At 33.4% G+C, this 21444-nt stretch overlaps 1 protein-coding gene across 1 annotated transcript; it reads right to left on the minus strand.

Moving 5' to 3' along the window:
- Positions 1-7934: 7934 nt before the first annotated feature.
- Positions 7935-12097, minus strand: LOC131021801 (L-ascorbate oxidase). The gene is made up of 4 exons (XM_057951092.1): positions 11780-12097; positions 11561-11653; positions 9256-9468; positions 7935-9171 (listed from the first exon to the last, which is right to left on the minus strand). Exons 1-4 carry the CDS (start codon positions 12053-12055, stop codon positions 8041-8043), a joined length of 1713 nt encoding a protein of 570 aa, XP_057807075.1. The 5' UTR covers positions 12056-12097; the 3' UTR covers positions 7935-8040.
- Positions 12098-21444: the final 9347 nt, after the last annotated feature.

A 21444-nucleotide genomic window follows, 5' to 3' on the forward strand; every position in this document is an offset into this window, starting at 1 on the left:
AGGGGCCGCCGAATTCCATTTGCTTCGCAAAATTCTAGAAACTCCCTTGACGTGAATTCTCCGCCTCGATCGGACCTCATGGCCTTGATTTGTCGTCCGCTCTCCTTCTCGACGGCAGCTTTGAATTTCTTGAATGCATCAAATACTTCTGACTTCTGCTTCAAGAAATATACCCACGTTTTTCTAGAAAAATCATCAATGAAGAGCAGAAAATAATTATTTTTACCGAGGGAGCTTGGATTTATTGGCCCACACACGTCAGCGTGAATCAACTCCAGTGGCTTTTGAGCTCTTGAGCTTGACTCCTTTGGGAATGGCTTTCTGAACTGCTTCCCGAGTAGACAACCTTCGCAGAGTTGATCGGGATGCTTGATGGATGGTAGTCCTCTCACCATCTCATTCTTTGACAGCAACTCCAAACCGCCAAAATTTAAGTGCCCAAACCGAAGATGCCACAACCAAGACTTATCTTGGTAACACGCTTTCAGGCATTTTGCCACGTCATTTCGAATATTCAATAAGAACATTCTATTTTTAGACATTGGCACCTTGGCAATAAGATTATTTTTGCCATCTCTTATTGAAAGGTTATAATCTCTCATGTAAATATCATAACCTTTCTCTAAGAGTTGTCCCAAACTCAAGATATTATTTTTCATATTGGGCACGTAATAAACATTGGAAATAAATTCATGATTTCCATTTTTCAAGCGGATTAAAATTTTTCCTTTTCCTTTAACTGGAATTTTAGATTCATCACCAAAGGAGACGTTGCCACTTACTGACTCATCGAGCTCCACGAACATGCTTCTCTTCCCGCACATGTGGTTGCTTGCACCGGTGTCGAGGTACCACGTGTCATCTTGTCTTCCAGCTTCTCCTTTATATGCCAGAAGCACACTACCAATATCTTGATTTGTACTTTCGGCGTAATTGGCCTTCTCTTCAATCCTTACTTTTTCACTTCTGCACTCGGAAGCATAGTGCCCAAATTTATGGCAATTATAACACTTTATTGAGGATTTATCGTACCTCGACTGCGGGTTGCTCCTCCCCCGACCATTTGTAAACTCCTTTCTTTCACTACTGTTGACGAAGCCTCCTCGTCCTCGTCCACGTCCACGACCTCTTCCTCGATCTTGACCTTGACCACGTCGTCTCCCGAATTGTCCATAGCCATTGCTCGAGCCTTCTTCTTTTTCTTTCGGGCTTACTTGCAACTTTAAAAGTTGCTCTGAAATCTCTTGCTTCTTCTTTTGCTTCTCCTCATATGCTTGCAACGACCCCAACAAAAGATCGATTGTCATCTCCTCCAAATTTTTAGTTTCTTCGATCGTCACCACAATGTGCTCAAACTTTGGGGTTAGTGAGCGCAATATTTTCTCCATAATTCTTACATCCTCCAATTTTTCACCATTTCTTTTCATTTGATTAGACACCGCCAAGACTCTTGAAAAATAAACCGATATCGATTCGGACTCTTTCATATGTAAAGACTCAAACTCCCCTCTTAAAGTTTGAAGTCGTACCTTTTTTACTTGCTCCGCTCCTTTGCACGCGTTCTGGAGCTTCTCCCATGCTTCTTTGGCGGTGCTCGCGTTTGAGATTTTCTCGAAATCGTCGTCCCCTAGCGCCTGATAAATAAGACAGAGAGCCTTCTTGTCTCTCTTTCTCGCGTCTCGCAATCTATCCTTTTGTTGTTGGGATAGTGCGGCCTCGTCCTGCGGCTCCTCGTAGCCATTCTCCACGATCTCCCAAACGTCGTGGGCTCCCAATAGCGCCTTCATCTTGATGCTCCAATTGTCGAAGTTGCTCTTGTTGAGCATGGGGACTTGAAACGATTGTAAATTCGCCATACCACAAGTAGAATCTTGTGGCTCTGATACCACTTTGTTGGAAATATGGAAAATATATATGTGGGAGAATTAATTAATTTGGAGAAAGTGTGATTGGAGAAAGTTTAATTAATAAGTGCACTTGTGTGAGTGGACGTGGAAATGAAAGAAAAAAGGAACACCTTTATTTTTTAAGCTTTAACTTGCTTTTTCTCATTCACTACTACAATACAAAAGCTACACACATATATATAGCCTCCATAGGTCGGTTAAGTATTTGCTAGAACAATCTAGCTATGCAATTTTCTAAATTAATCTACTAGGTTCTAGATTAGTCTTTTACTTTTACTTTGCTATTTCACACGTGCACTAGCTAGCAGATTCTAGGTTGTTCCAACAATTTTACTTCCTATATTTTCTATTTCTATTATTTATTACAAAATATATTTTCCTAAATCAAGTTTAATTTATTATTCCAACAAAAACAACTATCAAACACTCAATTCCTTATAAAATTAACATCATGGGAACATTAAGAATCATAGAAAAGTGAGTGTTATTAGTACTAATGTTGTGTTATCTTGATACAGATGGTATAAATTTATTCTATTCGTTTCAAATTTTATTAGATATGCATTTACATCTCATAACTCTCGTACTCGAACTCTTGGAATTCATTACTAACGAGAACGAAAGTATTTTTTGAGAATAGGATGTTGATGGCAGCATATGAGTTCGTTTTAAATTTTATTAGATATGCATTTACATCTCATAACTCTCGTACTCGAACTCTTAGAATTCATTATTAACGAGAACGAAAGTATTTCAACGGTGGTAGGATATTAAGGCTTCGGCGACGGAACAATTAGGATTTGAAAAATAGATAGCTAGCTAAAACTAAGAAAAAGAAAGAATTCATGTTTTTGTACAAACAAGAAAGAAGGGTAATGATAATTCCGTCTAAAACACTAATTTGATTATATTTTATTTAAATAATATCAAATGAACAACTATTAATTTTTCACTATCCCCAATAAATTTCACATATTATTAACACTTATCTATTTCCTGTAGTTACATTTATTATTTAAATTAAATGTAATACTTTTACATGTGTTGCACGTATCATCTTATTAGCATCTCTGCTAGTAAATTAGCTTACTTTAATATTTATATATTTCAGTTTTAATTGAATATTTTATGACTTTGTCAAAGAAAAATCATCATCTTGAACAAAGAAGAAGGATGCCAAAAGGTTGAGATGCGAAAGATGTTATATGATTTATTTATGAATGTTCTTTAGCGTCAATTACCATTGGATTTCATCAAATTTATTAGCTGTATAAATTTTCCTAGATGTTTTAACAATTCAGTAAGATTGACATACATATAAATTGCAACTTACATTAATTGAAAATTATTTGAACTTCACCTATAATTTGAAAAAGTTTAGTCACATTCTTTTCAATTATTAACTTTTTCCGACAAAAGAAAAAGCATAAATATCACTTTAAACTCTAAAATATTTTCAGACTATCAATTATACATCAGTTATGTATTAATTAATCGTACCCTTCGTCCATTTTTTTTTTTTGAAAGGGCCCTTTGTCCATTTTTTACTTTCGAAAGGTTGACCTTTTCTATACCAGATGCCACAATTAATGTATTTAAATTATTTTATTTCAACATACATGGTATAAAATGATGTTAATTGTTTGTATTTTACTATTGGGTTGTTAGAGTATTAAAGATATTTTACTATATTGTCAATATGTAGACAATTATAAGAAGTTTCACTAGATGTATGATGTATCACTCATTGTACTTGTCGGGTCTGGAACAACTGAAATCTTATCCCTGCTGGATTTTAGCAGCAAATTTGAGGATTATGTTTATGCGATTCTTGTGGATATTATCAATATCAAATCTCCAAATTTTATGAAGCCTTGTTGGATAATAATTACAGATAGACTCTGCTTTCATTGATTAAGGAGAAGATTGGAGACGTGTTGTCTATATAAGGAGGCCATATTTCGTTCAAGATGGTTGGGGAAAACTTCGTGCTTAATTGCTCTCGATCACCGTGTAGTCGAGAATCATTCTTATTCTTGCTAGGTGTCCCCCTCCCCCCCGGAATGTGGTACAATTCCTGATACGGTACCTTTCTTTATTCTAGCAAAAAAAGTGTTTGTGAGGAATACACTTGAGCGCACATTGTAAAAGAGTTATAAACTTTTCTTTATTTTGGTTCTTGTTTCTCAAGGGATTAGGTGCGCCTGAGAAGTTAACTTTCAATTGTCCACCGTTGGTGAAATTTTGGGAAGGTATAGAGACATAGTAAAAGGGAGTCTTATTGTATAAGTCCTTGTATATCTTAACTTCATATAGTGGATAGGTTTCCCTGGGCGAAGCCGCCCATATGTAGGTGTTTTATCACCGAATTGAGTTATTTTTCTTGGTGTGCTATTAATTTACTATTTTTTGATACATTATGTGATATTGCATCTGCAGACGTACCTGTTGTTACACATCTCATCACATATTCTATGGATTAGTCATTCTTTTAGGGGTTATGGCAAAAAAAATACACGAACTTTGAATAAAATTGTAATTTCCACTTGAACTTTCAATTAAGCCAAAACATACACGAATTTGTATTTTTGTTGCAATTTTCACATAAATTTGACTTTCAACGGAAATAGAGCTTAGTTCGCAGTCGAAATTAAGTCAAATATATTATTTTTTGTCTTCTTAGACCTCCGAGCTTCTAAATGCTCCCCATCATCAGAAGTTAGACTAACATCGGGTGAACTTCTGACTGCCAACTAAGCTTGATGAGGAGTAAAATATGCACAAGCGTTGTGCATAACATGGCTGGAATATTTCTATTTATTCCTATTATTATTATTATTATTATTATTATTATTATTATTATTATTATTATTATTATTATTATTATTATTATTATTATTATGGTTATTTCTGATATTTGGTGCAGCTCTGACTTGACAGGGCAGACTTTCAATCGGGAGATATTGTGGCAGCCTTAACCCGCTCTCGGCTTGGCAAGCTTAGCTCTGCCTCCCGGCTATGTCGCGCCAGCTTTGGCAGCTCAATTACAAGACGGAGATCAGAATAAGAATTGGGTCTACTTGAGTTAATGGGCCGTGTGCTAGCTAATGGGCCTAAGGGCCTTAGGTTTACTCTAGTGCCTATAAATATGAGTTTTATCACTAGATTAGGGGACTTTTGGATTCATTCACCTATCATTGTAAAATGTAAACACACAAGTCATAGTGAAAAATTCTGAAGACCCACCCGTGGATGTAGATCTTAGCGATCGAACCACGTAAACCTCGTGTTCTTATCGTTTTCTATTGTGGTGTTGATTTCTGTCACATCAAAGCTCTAATTTCGCTGAAAGTTAAATTTAGGTGATGTTGGGAATCTTGTGGAATATCCTAATCCTTGTTTTGATGATACCAAAATTCATAGGTCGTATTTGTAATAGACTAGAATTGTTTTTGAACTCAAGTGTTAGAGTTCGGTTCTAGTTTAGCTTGCGGTATCGAAGGCTGAAGACTGAAGAACGAATGACTGAAGACTGAAGACTGCAGATACCAACTGAAGTATCAGTTGAAGAATCAGTCAGGAACTGATTACTTAATGCGCGCAATGGACTAATACTAAAGTCAAGTATCAGTTGAACATTCCTCATCGGACTGATCTTCCAACGTTCAGAGGAAGCCACGTACTCACAAAGTACAGCCGCATTAAATGCAGAGATCTTAGGATCCTATCTCTGCAGAGGTCATTCCTATCTGGTGGTTACTTTTTAGAGACGCCACATCTCCTGTCCATCAAGAGAGCCGTTTCCACCCAGACAAGGAACCTCGAAGATTGAAGCCTCAGCCCAAATTCGAATTGCTCTCCAACGGAAGAAATCTTGATGACGTTCTACGCCAACGGATCTATTCAAGAGTTCTCCTACAAATAGTGCTCGAGGATTACTTCAACCTTCACCGATTCAACGACATAAGCTGAAGCTCTGCCGAAATTGCTACTCAGCCTAAAGCTTAACCTCCCCAAAGCTTGAATCGAAGAAGAGAATTCCAAAGCCAAAATCAGTCACTGCTGATTACACATATTCTCTTAGACCTTAGGCAAACCTCTGTTTACCCAGAAGCCAAAGGTCAAACTTGCTTCAAAGAACTTGTTCTTTGTAGTATAGTTGGCACTCGTTCAAACCTCCCCCCAAAAGAGTGTTTGAGTGATTCGGAGTTCAGGAAGGTACTCTGACTCTGAGTGAGAAGTTTTAGCACGGGTTGTGCTGAGCAAGAGAAATCCGACGCGAGTGAAGCGTGGCTACTGAAGAAGGGTTTTCTTTAGTGGTACGTTTGTGTGCACCCGGCAAGCACACGGTTTGGTTTGCAGTGCACCTGTTAAGCACTTGCGGAGTGGATTGTTGGTCTGATCAACCGACCGTGGATGTAGGAAAGGGTTTTTCCGAACCACGTAAAAGTCTCTGTGTTGTTTACAACTTTCAGTTTTACATTCTTACTTGTGTTATTTCAATTGATAAACTGAACACTGATTAACTGCAAAGAGAAACCTAAAGACCAACAACGTGCTCCACCGAGGCTATTGCGAAACTAAGTTTAATTTCCGCTGCGTATGATATCAGTTTGACTGATCTATCTTGTGATAGTCAGGAAGAGTGTTATCATCTCTGTTTTAGCAAACCCGACTGAAGCCTTTATTTGCATCAGTTAAGTTCCAGCAACTTAACTGATAACTCTTTACTGAAGAGCTTTCAGTATCAGTCGTCAACCCTGTTTGGTCAAAACTGTTTTCAATAGAACAGGTGTCTTTGTTTGCTTGTAAAGTTTCGTTTAGATCTCTGACTGAGATCCCTCTGATTGAGGAGTTTTTAAAATAGCCCATAAGTGTATTCCCCCCATACACCTATTCGAGACCCTCTGGACCTAACAGGTGAAAATTGCAACAAAAACATAAATTCGTGTATTTTTTTTACTTAATTAAAAGTTCAAATGAAAATTACAATTTTTTCCAAAATTTGTGTATTTTTTGGCCCTAAACTCTTTACTATTTAAAAAAATTCACGTTGGATTTTACAAAATTAGATGTTTTTTTTAACTTTTAATTATCTCTACGTGGATGGATGATATAATTATTTCAAAATCAATAGTTCATGACTTAAAATAATATATTTGATAGTTTAAAATATAATTGACAGTGTCGAAGGTTTTAAATGATACTTACTAAAAAAAAGAGTTAAAATATAATCTTGATATTCATAAATTTGATAGTTTCTTTACATCATAAAAAAAATTACCTTTAAAATTTGACCTAAATTTTAAAATATGGAAAAAAAAATTTGATAATAAAGACTGACCTACTGAATTTTTAGCATCAGATTCAGTGTACCACACTTTGTGTCCCACTTTCAATTTTATTTAATTTCTTATATATATTTTCTTCAATTTCAACTTTATGTGCTTTAGTTTAATTTTGTGATTATTAACTAGGGTTTATTCCATCAATCTAGGGTATATAATTATTTTTTATCATTTAATTTCACTTTTATTAGCTAATAATAGGTTGATAAATTCAAAGTCATGGTACATACTTTTAAAAAAAAAATTGAAATAAAAATTAAATATAATTCATAGTATTATAATAAATTTTATTTTTATAAAAAATATTTTTAAAATAATAGATATAAGCATGAGACACAATGGCACACATAAGATTGTGGGACACTGAATCTCATCCCTGAATTTTTGGGCTAATTGTTTCATGCTTGGGCTGTTTTCAAATTGAACCAATTGGACTAAAACAAGATCGAACGAATACTTTTGACTCTAAACGTCTTTTTTTCTGTCGGTCTTTTAGGTTTGAAAGGATCCGTTAGTTTGAATAACATACCTACTTAGTACTTCAATATATATATCTGACAATAAAGATTCATAACTCTTCTCACATTAATAGCGCGCGATATATTTCTCTAACTAATTAGCACGTATGCTTATAAAAATTTAATTACATGTGAAGATTGCTATAAGAATCACAATAGTATAACATAAAGAAACCCTTTATCACGAAGATATTAAAATAAACGTTAGAAAAAATAAAATAATTGATGAGTATTAACCCTAGGTAGCCATTTAGATTTTTAATTGTTTTATGGTTTGTAAAATCCTTTAGTTTCACCACAACCCATAATAGAAGAGGGCAATTCTCCCACTCTCTCAACCCCTTCTTCAAAAACCACTCCCATACCCATGAAGAAATGCGACTCTATATGGCAATGGAAGGCCCACACCCCCGGATTATCCGCCCGGAACCTCAGCGCCGTCCATCCGAAGGGGTGCACGGCCACCGTGTTCTTCATGATGGGGTCCACCAGGTTCAATTTCCCGGTAGTGCCGTTATACTTCCCCATTCCATAGCCCAACACCCAGAAATCGTGGCCGTGCAGATGCCACGGATGCGTCTCGCTGTTGCTAGGGTTCATGGTGTTGGCGTTCTGCAGGATGATGTCCACCGTCGTGTTGAACTTCAGCCGATAGGCGGCGTTGCTGATGGTGGCGTTGGGGTTCGGCGGGGGGGCCGAGATGTTGTACGCCGCCGCGTCGTAGCCGTCGGGCGGCTGCCGCTGCTCGAAGGCGTTGAGGAGGTTGTGCTTGTAGGCGATGAGGTAGGGCGTGTGGGGCATGTTGAAGGAGACGTTGTTGACGGACCACCGGAGGAGGCCGCCCACCGTGTTCTGCGTGTTCAGCATCACGATGGTCCGGTCCGTTGATTGAGGCGGGGGGTTGATGAACCCTCGGCGCGCCCTGATGGCGTTGCTCTGGGCCAGCCTGGGGGCGACGTCGTCCCAGCGGGGCCCGGCGGGCGGGGCCGTGGGCGGGTCCCGGCGCGGGTGGTTGGGGTAGTAGTTGAAGAGGGCGAGGCCGTTGGTTGTGTTGCTAGGTCGGCTCACGATCTTGGCGCTGGCCCAGTAGTTTCTAGAAGGATCCTGATCGGCGGTGATGAGCACGGAGTAGGTCTCGCCCGAGTATATGAAGAGGTTCTTGACCACGAAGGGCTCCACGTAGTGGCCGTCGGCTTCCACCACGGTCATGTTGTGGCCTTCGATTTCGAAGCTCAGGGCGGAGAGAGCCGTCAAGCTGCCGATCCGGAGGCGGTAGGTCTTGCCCGGTACAACCGTCATTGCGTAAGGTGCACACTCCGGGTTGGAGGCGTTGCATAGCGCTGCCGCGATGCCCGGCGTGTTGCAATCGAATTTCCCTCTCCCTTGGATCAAGATTGACTGGATAAAATATATATATGGTTTAATTAGTGTTTAAATTAATGGTGAAATGATGAAGAAGAATAATACTATTACTATACGTACATCAGGCTCTCCAACCCAGACAAAAGGAATTGAAGAGAGGCCAAGAGATTGTTCTTGGACGCTGGTGTGGTACCAATCATTGAGGATTATACTTCGATCATAGTCGTATTGGAATGGCTCCGACTCTCCTTCCTTAAGCAATACTCGAAGCGACCCATATAAGCCAGCTTCTCTTTGCATACCATAATGTGCATGATACAAATATGTTCCTGGCTGCAAATATATAAAAACATAATTAAATAAATATGTTTATTATACTCCCTCCGTCCCTGAAATAGCTTTCTCTTTGGAGACGGCACGGGTTTTAAGAAAAAGTTGTAAAGTGTATTGATAGTGACCGGAGAAAAAGTGTTATAATTATTATTGGAAGTTATGAAAATGTGTTATAATTAGTATTGAGAGTGGTGAAAAGTGAAAAGTAAGAATAAATAAATATTATTAATGGTGGGGTAGTTGTCCAAAAATGAAAAGAAAGAAAGAGAAAGTTATTTGGGGGACGTCCCAAAAAATATATAGAGGAAGTTATTTCAGAGACGGAGGGAGTAATATTTAATGATCGTATATCTAAAGTTTCCCGCATCGAAACACTTACTATCAATAGAAAGTATTATCATACTCTTAATTATTGTGTCATTATAATATCTTCATGTATTCTTTTTATTGCTACTGCTTCAACTAATACCCCCGTGGAAATGTCATGGGGTTTAAGAAATTAATTGAGTGAGTGCGAGTGGAATTAATAATGATCTCATTTTTATTAAGAATAAATTGCATGAGATACACTTAACAAAAAATTGAAAATGAGTATTCATTTAGAGGACGGATCAAGAAGAAAATATGGTGACTCACTTTTGGGGACGCGGGATTATATACTACATTAGGCTACAAACTCCTTTTAAAATGCAATTTATGAACCCGTTAATTCTATATAGAATATATGAATCCGCTGTGAAAATGTGTGGAACCAAAACTTGAATTTTAATTTTACTTCTATGAATTTGAACTCAAGACCATGAATTAATTCAATAAAGTGATGAATCCAACATATATAATTATGATCTAAAGATTAAAAATCAATTCATAATTTATATTCTAAAATAAGTTTTATTTTAACTATTACTACTATCTATTAAAGGGTTTGACGTTTGACCTTATACCGCTAGGTGCTAGCGCAAGTTGGGCATATTACATTATTTATTTAGACTTTCTTTTCCTGTCCTTGTCATACAGATAAGGCCACGTGAGCTATAGAATTCCCATTTTGGGTGAGAGATATATAGGGTAAGCTTTAAGTTTTTAATTCAATTTTCTGTTAAAATCGAATTAAATTAAATTTGTAGTTATTTTTTTTAAATTGAATCGGACTAAAATTATTCGAATATCAAACCGAAATTATCGTAAAGTTTAAAATAAAAACCGAAAAGTCAAAAGGATTAAAGAAAAACAGAAAAAAATCCTAAAAAGCTCAAAATACCAAAAAAATAAAATAAATATTATATAAATATGGCTCTTCTTCGTTTGGGTTGCAATGAAAAATATTTGTTGTTATTAGGTTGAACAAACAATGAAAAGAGACAATAATAATAGAACAAAAACCACGGACAAATTAGAGTTGAAATCACCAACATCGGACAATTTCTTTTCATGTTTTACTTGTAATTTCCTTAACATTAATTTCTATATATGTGACAATTTCTTTTCAGGTTTACTTGTAATTTCCTTAACATTCTATATATATATATTCAAAATTCGGATGATGTCGTAAATTATGTTATTTTATATGTATTTTCTTACACTTGATTATTATTGATTATTTTTATGAGGGAGGGATATCATTTTGTTGAATGGGGGAAGCATTTTGAATCACATGCTACTCTAGAGTAGTTGAAACAAACGTCAATTCCCTTGCATATTATATGGAGGTGTCCCTGAATTTCTGGTTGTTAGAATAAAACTAAAACTTTCCAATATAATTCCAAGTAAGTTGACGTTTGTTTCAAGAATTGCAAACTTTCCCATTCAAAATATCAATGAATAAACTAGAGAAGTAAACTTTGTTTTTTCATATAATTTGTAAAATTAATCATGCCAATAATAATTTTAGGTATTAAAATCAAAATAAATGTATAAAATAAAAAATATTCATGTGAATAAACATGCAGTACTAGTGGTCACGGTAGGTAGGTATGTAGCATGTCCATTCCTATATATATAGTTCAATTTCTAAAAATAAACTACGATACTATATTAATATAATTAAAGAATGATATATAGTATATAGTTTTTGTAGGAAATTGGAACTCACCCTGTCCACAACAAACTTGTATACAAAAGTGTCAGCAGGCAGAATTGGGCATTGTGTCACCCCTTCTGTTCCATCCATCCAAGGTGTACCAATCTGTCAAAAACCAAACCAAAAATATGTTAATATCGTCACTAGCCAAGCTTATGACAGTTATAGATTACCAAGTGTAGAACTCTACTTGCCAAACTCTATTATATGATGAAAAAGATATATATCAACCTGTCTAATCCCATGCCAATGGATTGCAACATTTTCAGTGATCAAACTGTTTTTGAGGTGAACAACGATTGTATCTCCTACTCGAGCCACGATGCTCGGCCCCGGCGATCTTCCATTGATAGTGATTGCCAGTTTCTTGTAGCAATCGGGAGACTTCAACTCGTACTTCACCTCCCATTTATACTGCCTAACTCTCGCCTCCACTTGTGAACAACAACCAACCACGCATGCTATTAATATCAACAATCTTATCACTTTCTTCTTCAAAAACTCCATTTTTTTGCTTTACACACATATATGTACCGCCTGTTTCTTTATATATAGATTTGGGATATGGACTCGGTTTTGGTCTATAAGACTGAGTCAACGAAGCAAAGTCATAAATAATTATGGTCAATTATTTTAACTGGGTAGATTCTGAGTAATTTCGTTCTATACAACAATATTATTGCTAATTCAAATAGAATCCTCCCAAGTAAGCGCTGGACTGGATCGTATTCAATGTTTTAATTCCTAGTTTAATTTCCAGTAAACTTCATGAAATTGTAATGGTTTTCGTGAAAAGAAGAAATATATATATATGATCACTTTTATTGTAGATCGAAATTAAAACATAAATTGTAATGGTTTTTCGTGTTTTGATTTTTTTTTTAAACCATTTTATGGCTTATCAGTTGATCTTTTTAGCAAACACTACAAGAAAACACGTAAGCAACGACAGTTAAAAAGACGGTTCTAACAACCGAATTGCAATTGGCTAATGGCTGTTTTATTTTTATTTAAAAAAAAAAAATTAACGAAACAACCGAAAAAATAGTCCTTAGTATCTGGATTTTTTTAGAAAATACTTTTCCTACTTTTTTACCATAATTTTACACGGTCCTTAGCGTATATGAAATTATTTTAAAATTCTATTTCACAATACAATCGTTTTTTATGGTCATGAATTATATATATTGTAACACCCTAATCTAATTAAGGAGTTAAATATAAAATTTAAATAAATATTTAATGCGGAAGTCTTTTAAAATAATTTAAAACTCACTTTTAAAAATAAATATTTTCGAAAATAATTTTAAGAAAAAGAAATCTTTAAATAAAATTGGTTTTTAAAGTACTTTTAAAACGATTTATAAGATATCAAAATTTTCAATAATGTATTCAAATATAAATCTTGATTTTTAAATCATAAATTTAACAACTTTATTTTCAAAGCATGACATGAAGATGTCAGAAAAATAATTAACTAATTAATAAAACTTGTACTAAGGAAAAACTCTAAATATAAAATAATATCTTTTTAGCAGCGGAAAATATAACAAAATAAAATCTTTATATAATTAAAAATTATGTATGTATCCATGTATATATTTTCGTAAAGATATAAATTCTTAAATAAATATTTGAAATGAATTTAAATATAAATTAAACAAGTCATGACATTAAAATAATATAACAACATTTATTTAAATAAATTACACACAAATCTCAAATAGTATAGAATTTCAGAGTTTACATAACCAAAAGATATCACATGAAATAACATAATATGTTTTAAGAAACATTTATTTTTAAATAGATTCGACACGCCCATTCGACTTGTGACACCCAAATTCATTTTAATTTAAAATGAAAACGCACGTGGAAAATAATGACTATAAATAAATATTTAATGTGAAAATAGGGAAATAAATATCTTATGTTAAAATACTTTACTAAACATAACGTTTTTAAGTATAACTAAATTCAAAACATTTTACTCGCCATTCGACCTTCCACGCGCTTCCGGCCTTTAAAACCTGAAAATGTTAAATATGGGATGAGCATACAGGGTACACTCAGTGTGAAAACATGCAATAATTGTCCATGTTAATAAAATGGTAACACATATTGTCATAACGTAACATAAATTTCCATACGCACTGTGGCAACTCCAAGGACTTTAATGTCCCGGACCCTATATGTGGGCCCCTGGCGACAATATAATGGTTGCAACCCTGTAACATGAAATCGCATTATGGCATACCAAGGACGGTGAAGTCCTGGACCAATTATGCTGGCCCCTAGCGATAAATATTTTTACAACACATACGGTAAACACATAATATTAAAATGGACAAATATTAACCACGTGCATGTACTGAAATAAATTCCACACCTGTAAATTTGAACTTGAACTTGAACCTGAAAGCTAACTTGAGTAATTCAATTAAAATTTATATCCTAGTCGCGCCGCACCTAGTCAGATAAATTCAAATAATAACATATAAGGGTCTATTTGAACTTTAAAATAATAATAATAATACTAGTTTAAATCATAAAACCATTCAAAATCGTTGATCTAATAAATTATATAATAGCTTTTCCTTATAAAAAGATTTGGGCTCAATACTTAAGTAAAACTAACTTCAAATTAATAATGCAAATTTGAATATGAAATTTAATAATATCCTTTGTAAAAATATATGCAAATACAGCCCATAAAAGAAATATTATTGTTGTGGTTTATTGGCTAATTATTCAACCCACAAATAAATTAAAACAAGCCCAAACCACTTAATGAAAACTAAACCCAATCTAAAGCCTATTCTCAAGCCCATTATTAAATCCTAACTTAAATCCTACTTTGACTTCTACACCCATCACAAACATACAACTCACGCCTCTTCCCTCTCAGCCGCTCTCTCTCTTCTCTCCACCCCTCTCTCTCCCTCTCGGCCTCCTACCACCGCGCCACCAGACGGCCGCCACCGCGACGGACAGCAGCACAGCCCAAACGCTTCTCCCTCCGCCCTGACCGGAAATACTCAGCAGCGGCAGAGACCACGGTGCCGCTGCCCCTGTTTCCTCTCGCCGTACGCCGCCCCTACTTCTCCCCGCCACCGCCTCTGCACCAACTCCTCCCCCAAAGTTCAGTCCAACTCCCTTTTATCAGTCTAGATTTTCAAAATTTCTTTCTCTGTAAACTATGGATATGAATTCTATTTGATTTCATATTAAATATAAATGATAGATTTGATGATGTATGCATATATGAATTTGGAAATCTTGGTTTTGAGCAGAGAATGAAGAAACAATTGAGATGCTGAAATAAAATAACTTTGCAAAAATTATTAAAATTACCAATGGAATTCTGCAGTGAAAAGCAGATTTGAGTTTTTGTGGTGAACTGTGAAGGGAACAAGTAAGTCGGTTGCTGCTGGGTTTTACAGATTGAATTATAAAAGTTGAGTTTTTGTTGGATTTGTGAATTTTGAGGATGATACAATGAGGTTTAAATAGATTGAATTTACTCGTTCGTCAAAGATTTGAATGTGAAAGAAATCAAAAATTTGCTGCTTGTGGAAGAAAATCAAATCTTACGGAAAGGAAATTTAATTCAAGTTTGGCATGCTGATGTTTGTCAAATACTGATATGTGTGGCTAAGGAGGAAATCGAATCGGGTTTTGTGTTTTATAAGTTTCAGAGGAAAAAGGATGGAGAGATTGAATTTACTTGTTTGAACACAAACGTGTGAAAGAAAGAAAATCACAGTTTGATCAAAGTTTTGCTGTAGTTTTGATCAAATCTGACGGAAAGGTACTACAGTGACATATGGCTGAAGCTGAGTAAATGTGGATATGTAGCTGAAGTCATTTTCATAAAAATTTATTTACACATTAATAATATATATATATATATGGGCTTGTAATGTATGATAAATAAATGGGCTTGTGTTGTTTCACAAAATAAATGAGAATGAAAGAAAAACGTAGTAATTTGCTGTGATGAATTAAAACAGGAAATTTCACAGAAACAATAAAATTACCAGCTGAAGTTTTGTGAAGGAAATATCAGAAATGAGAAGTCTGTTAACTTGAATGATATTTGTGCTCTGGAAAATTTTTATGAAATGAAACCTAGCAGGTTATTTGGGTGAATTTTAAATGTGATAGCAGTGAGTGATACGTGGCTGAATAAAATTAGGTGACTGAAGGTGATTAAATCCGAATATGTGGCTAAGGAAAAACTGAACCACGTAACATCTCATTTAAATTAAAGAAAGACATATGGACTTATAATAATAATTGGGCTTTAAAGATGATAAATGGGCTTTCAAATAATAAAATTTTAACCCAATTATCATAGAAAAAGAATAAAAACTATGGCCCAACATATTTATTAAAAATATTTGATAATATAAATTTGTATCTTTTTATAAATATAATCTATAGTTCAAAGTCATTTATCTAATTAGGGTGGTTAGATATCTGATAAGAATAAAAATAGGAATGGCTGGCTTGGAGACTTCTTTAAACAAATGTAAATAAATAGAGTAGAAATTGTTAATTTGCAGATACGAAAATAAGGTATCCAAATCCTTGAAATCATTAATAAACTATAAATGTTGAAACTTGAATAATTGTTTTAGGATCATTGCAAAAGAATTTGGCCCATTAATAATAATAAGTCCAACACTAATAAAAATTATGAAAATATTTTATTCTTAATCCAAAATTAATATAATGTCCATGATAAATATATTTAAGTAAATAAATTTATTTAGGCCCAAATTTATATAAAAATATTTTAGAGTATAAAACTTTATTTCTATAGGTATAACCTATAATTTAGAGTCATACATCTAGCTAGGGGCGCGACTAGATAATTTACCACAAACTCGACTCATAGATTTATATATATCTTAATAACTCAAAAATATACAAATTTGCAAATAAAATTTGCAAAGGAAGTAAATGGTTTTGGGCTGTGACAAACCTACCCACTTAAAAAAATTTCGTCCTCGAAATTTAACTTTTCATAGCTGCAATAATCCTCAACATAATAACATGAATACTGAACTTTCTCATAATAACTTGCATAATGAACTTGAACTTTGTGATAATACTTCAATCATTGCAGCAAAATCCAACATACTTTCAAAGTAAACCATTTATACTCATCCCCATAAAAAAAATACTTTGAAATACATTTACCTTGAAGTCGGAGCACGTAGAGGTCGAATGGATTTCTCACACATGACTTTTAAAAATTTTAAGTAAGATATTTTTGCAGAGTCTACAGGAAAGTAGACCTGCTCTGATACCATGCTGTAACACCCTAATCTAATTAAGGAGTTAAATATAAAATTTAAATAAATATTTAATGCGGAAGTCTTTTAAAATAATTTAAAACTCACTTTTAAAAATAAATATTTTCGAAAATAATTTTAAGAAAAAGAAATCTTTAAATAAAATTGGTTTTTAAAGTACTTTTAAAACGATTTATAAGATATCAAAATTTTCAATAATGTATTCAAATATAAATCTTGATTTTTAAATCATAAATTTAACAACTTTATTTTCAAAGCATGACATGAAGATGTCAGAAAAATAATTAACTAATTAATAAAACTTGTACTAAGGAAAAACTCTAAATATAAAATAATATCTTTTTAGCAGCGGAAAATATAACAAAATAAAATCTTTATATAATTAAAAATTATGTATGTATCCATGTATATATTTTCGTAAAGATATAAATTCTTAAATAAATATTTGAAATGAATTTAAATATAAATTAAACAAGTCATGACATTAAAATAATATAACAACATTTATTTAAATAAATTACACACAAATCTCAAATAGTATAGAATTTCAGAGTTTACATAACCAAAAGATATCACATGAAATAACATAATATGTTTTAAGAAACATTTATTTTTAAATAGATTCGACACGCCCATTCGACTTGTGACACCCAAATTCATTTTAATTTAAAATGAAAACGCACGTGGAAAATAATGACTATAAATAAATATTTAATGTGAAAATAGGGAAATAAATATCTTATGTTAAAATACTTTACTAAACATAACGTTTTTAAGTATAACTAAATTCAAAACATTTTACTCGCCATTCGACCTTCCACGCGCTTCCGGCCTTTAAAACCTGAAAATGTTAAATATGGGATGAGCATACAGGGTACACTCAGTGTGAAAACATGCAATAATTGTCCATGTTAATAAAATGGTAACACATATTGTCATAACGTAACATAAATTTCCATACGCACTGTGGCAACTCCAAGGACTTTAATGTCCCGGACCCTATATGTGGGCCCCTGGCGACAATATAATGGTTGCAACCCTGTAACATGAAATCGCATTGTGGCATACCAAGGACGGTGAAGTCCTGGACCAATTATGCTGGCCCCTAGCGATAAATATTTTTACAACACATACGGTAAACACATAATATTAAAATGGACAAATATTAACCACGTGCATGTACTGAAATAAATTCCACACCTGTAAATTTGAACTTGAACTTGAACCTGAAAGCTAACTTGAGTAATTCAATTAAAATTTATATCCTAGTCGCGCCGCACCTAGTCAGATAAATTCAAATAATAACATATAAGGGTCTATTTGAACTTTAAAATAATAATAATAATACTAGTTTAAATCATAAAACCATTCAAAATCGTTGATCTAATAAATTATATAATAGCTTTTCCTTATAAAAAGATTTGGGCTCAATACTTAAGTAAAACTAACTTCAAATTAATAATGCAAATTTGAATATGAAATTTAATAATATCCTTTGTAAAAATATATGCAAATACAGCCCATAAAAGAAATATTATTGTTGTGGTTTATTGGCTAATTATTCAACCCACAAATAAATTAAAACAAGCCCAAACCACTTAATGAAAACTAAACCCAATCTAAAGCCTATTCTCAAGCCCATTATTAAATCCTAACTTAAATCCTACTTTGACTTCTACACCCATCACAAACATACAACTCACGCCTCTTCCCTCTCAGCCGCTCTCTCTCTTCTCTCCACCCCTCTCTCTCCCTCTCGGCCTCCTACCACCGCGCCACCAGACGGCCGCCACCGCGACGGACAGCAGCACAGCCCAAACGCTTCTCCCTCCGCCCTGACCGGAAATACTCAGCAGCGGCAGAGACCACGGTGCCGCTGCCCCTGTTTCCTCTCGCCGTACGCCGCCCCTACTTCTCCCCGCCACCGCCTCTGCACCAACTCCTCCCCCAAAGTTCAGTCCAACTCCCTTTTATCAGTCTAGATTTTCAAAATTTCTTTCTCTGTAAACTATGGATATGAATTCTATTTGATTTCATATTAAATATAAATGATAGATTTGATGATGTATGCATATATGAATTTGGAAATCTTGGTTTTGAGCAGAGAATGAAGAAACAATTGAGATGCTGAAATAAAATAACTTTGCAAAAATTATTAAAATTACCAATGGAATTCTGCAGTGAAAAGCAGATTTGAGTTTTTGTGGTGAACTGTGAAGGGAACAAGTAAGTCGGTTGCTGCTGGGTTTTACAGATTGAATTATAAAAGTTGAGTTTTTGTTGGATTTGTGAATTTTGAGGATGATACAATGAGGTTTAAATAGATTGAATTTACTCGTTCGTCAAAGATTTGAATGTGAAAGAAATCAAAAATTTGCTGCTTGTGGAAGAAAATCAAATCTTACGGAAAGGAAATTTAATTCAAGTTTGGCATGCTGATGTTTGTCAAATACTGATATGTGTGGCTAAGGAGGAAATCGAATCGGGTTTTGTGTTTTATAAGTTTCAGAGGAAAAAGGATGGAGAGATTGAATTTACTTGTTTGAACACAAACGTGTGAAAGAAAGAAAATCACAGTTTGATCAAAGTTTTGCTGTAGTTTTGATCAAATCTGACGGAAAGGTACTACAGTGACATATGGCTGAAGCTGAGTAAATGTGGATATGTAGCTGAAGTCATTTTCATAAAAATTTATTTACACATTAATAATATATATATATATGGGCTTGTAATGTATGATAAATAAATGGGCTTGTGTTGTTTCACAAAATAAATGAGAATGAAAGAAAAACGTAGTAATTTGCTGTGATGAATTAAAACAGGAAATTTCACAGAAACAATAAAATTACCAGCTGAAGTTTTGTGAAGGAAATATCAGAAATGAGAAGTCTGTTAACTTGAATGATATTTGTGCTCTGGAAAATTTTTATGAAATGAAACCTAGCAGGTTATTTGGGTGAATTTTAAATGTGATAGCAGTGAGTGATACGTGGCTGAATAAAATTAGGTGACTGAAGGTGATTAAATCCGAATATGTGGCTAAGGAAAAACTGAACCACGTAACATCTCATTTAAATTAAAGAAAGACATATGGACTTATAATAATAATTGGGCTTTAAAGATGATAAATGGGCTTTCAAATAATAAAATTTTAACCCAATTATCATAGAAAAAGAATAAAAACTATGGCCCAACATATTTATTAAAAATATTTGATAATATAAATTTGTATCTTTTTATAAATATAATCTATAGTTCAAAGTCATTTATCTAATTAGGGTGGTTAGATATCTGATAAGAATAAAAATAGGAATGGCTGGCTTGGAGACTTCTTTAAACAAATGTAAATAAATAGAGTAGAAATTGTTAATTTGCAGATACGAAAATAAGGTATCCAAATCCTTGAAATCATTAATAAACTATAAATGTTGAAACTTGAATAATTGTTTTAGGATCATTGCAAAAGAATTTGGCCCATTAATAATAATAAGTCCAACACTAATAAAAATTATGAAAATATTTTATTCTTAATCCAAAATTAATATAATGTCCATGATAAATATATTTAAGTAAATAAATTTATTTAGGCCCAAATTTATATAAAAATATTTTAGAGTATAAAACTTTATTTCTATAGGTATAACCTATAATTTAGAGTCATACATCTAGCTAGGGGCGCGACTAGATAATTTACCACAAACTCGACTCATAGATTTATATATATCTTAATAACTCAAAAATATACAAATTTGCAAATAAAATTTGCAAAGGAAGTAAATGGTTTTGGGCTGTGACATATATATATATATATATATATATATATATATATATATGTATGTATGTATGTATGTATTATAAACAATCTGTGACGGATTCAAATTTTTTTTACTGTGGGGGCATAACTATATTATAAGAGTGTATTTGTTTTGGTTTAAAATTTTGCATTGAAAATTAGTAGATAAGAAAAGATGAAAAAATATTATTTAAAAAAAATTATCATATATTTACTAGAAATGAAAAGATGAGAAAATGTTGAAAAATATTTTCATACCACCACACAAAGATAATATTATCCAACATTTGAGAAAAAATGAGTGAAAATAAGTTGCCCGAAAAAATATTTCACTATGTCCGGAGAATTTTTCTTATCATAATAAACATGTGAAAATGATGAAAATAATGTGAAAATATGTACTTTTTCTCTTTTTCCGTCAAAATAAACGCACCCTAAATATAAAATATGTTTACAATTTTACTACATAATAATTCAAGTTTATTGAAGATTGTAAATTTAAAAGTTGGTTTATTTATTATATAATTTAATTTAATATATATATATATATATATATTAAATTAAATAAAGTCAATTTGAAAGGAAAAGAAAATGAAATAAAGCCTAATAAAGTAGACGCACGTATAGCTCTCAAAAAAAGTAGGCACGCATAATCAGAGTAAAATATTGCTCATTTAAGTGCTACTGGATTTCAAACATAAGACCTGTCAATTGAAAAACAGTGCCTAAACCAAATGAGCTATGAGCTCAATTGATAAAACAATATATATATATATATA

Source organism: Salvia miltiorrhiza, chromosome 4, assembly GCF_028751815.1.
Source record: "Salvia miltiorrhiza cultivar Shanhuang (shh) chromosome 4, IMPLAD_Smil_shh, whole genome shotgun sequence".
Taxonomy (NCBI): Eukaryota; Viridiplantae; Streptophyta; class Magnoliopsida; order Lamiales; family Lamiaceae; genus Salvia; species Salvia miltiorrhiza.

Coding starts and splice junctions, on each gene's coding strand:
- LOC131021801 (XM_057951092.1), bottom strand. CDS start 12,055: ATGGAGTTTTTGAAGAAGAAAGTGATAAGATTGTTGATATTAATAGCA. Junction 9,469..11,560: donor ACAAGTTTGTTGTGGACAGG/GTGAGTTCCAAT, acceptor ATATATTTGCAG/CCAGGAACATATTTGTATCA. Junction 9,172..9,255: donor TCTGGGTTGGAGAGCCTGAT/GTACGTATAGTA, acceptor TATTTTATCCAG/TCAATCTTGATCCAAGGGAG.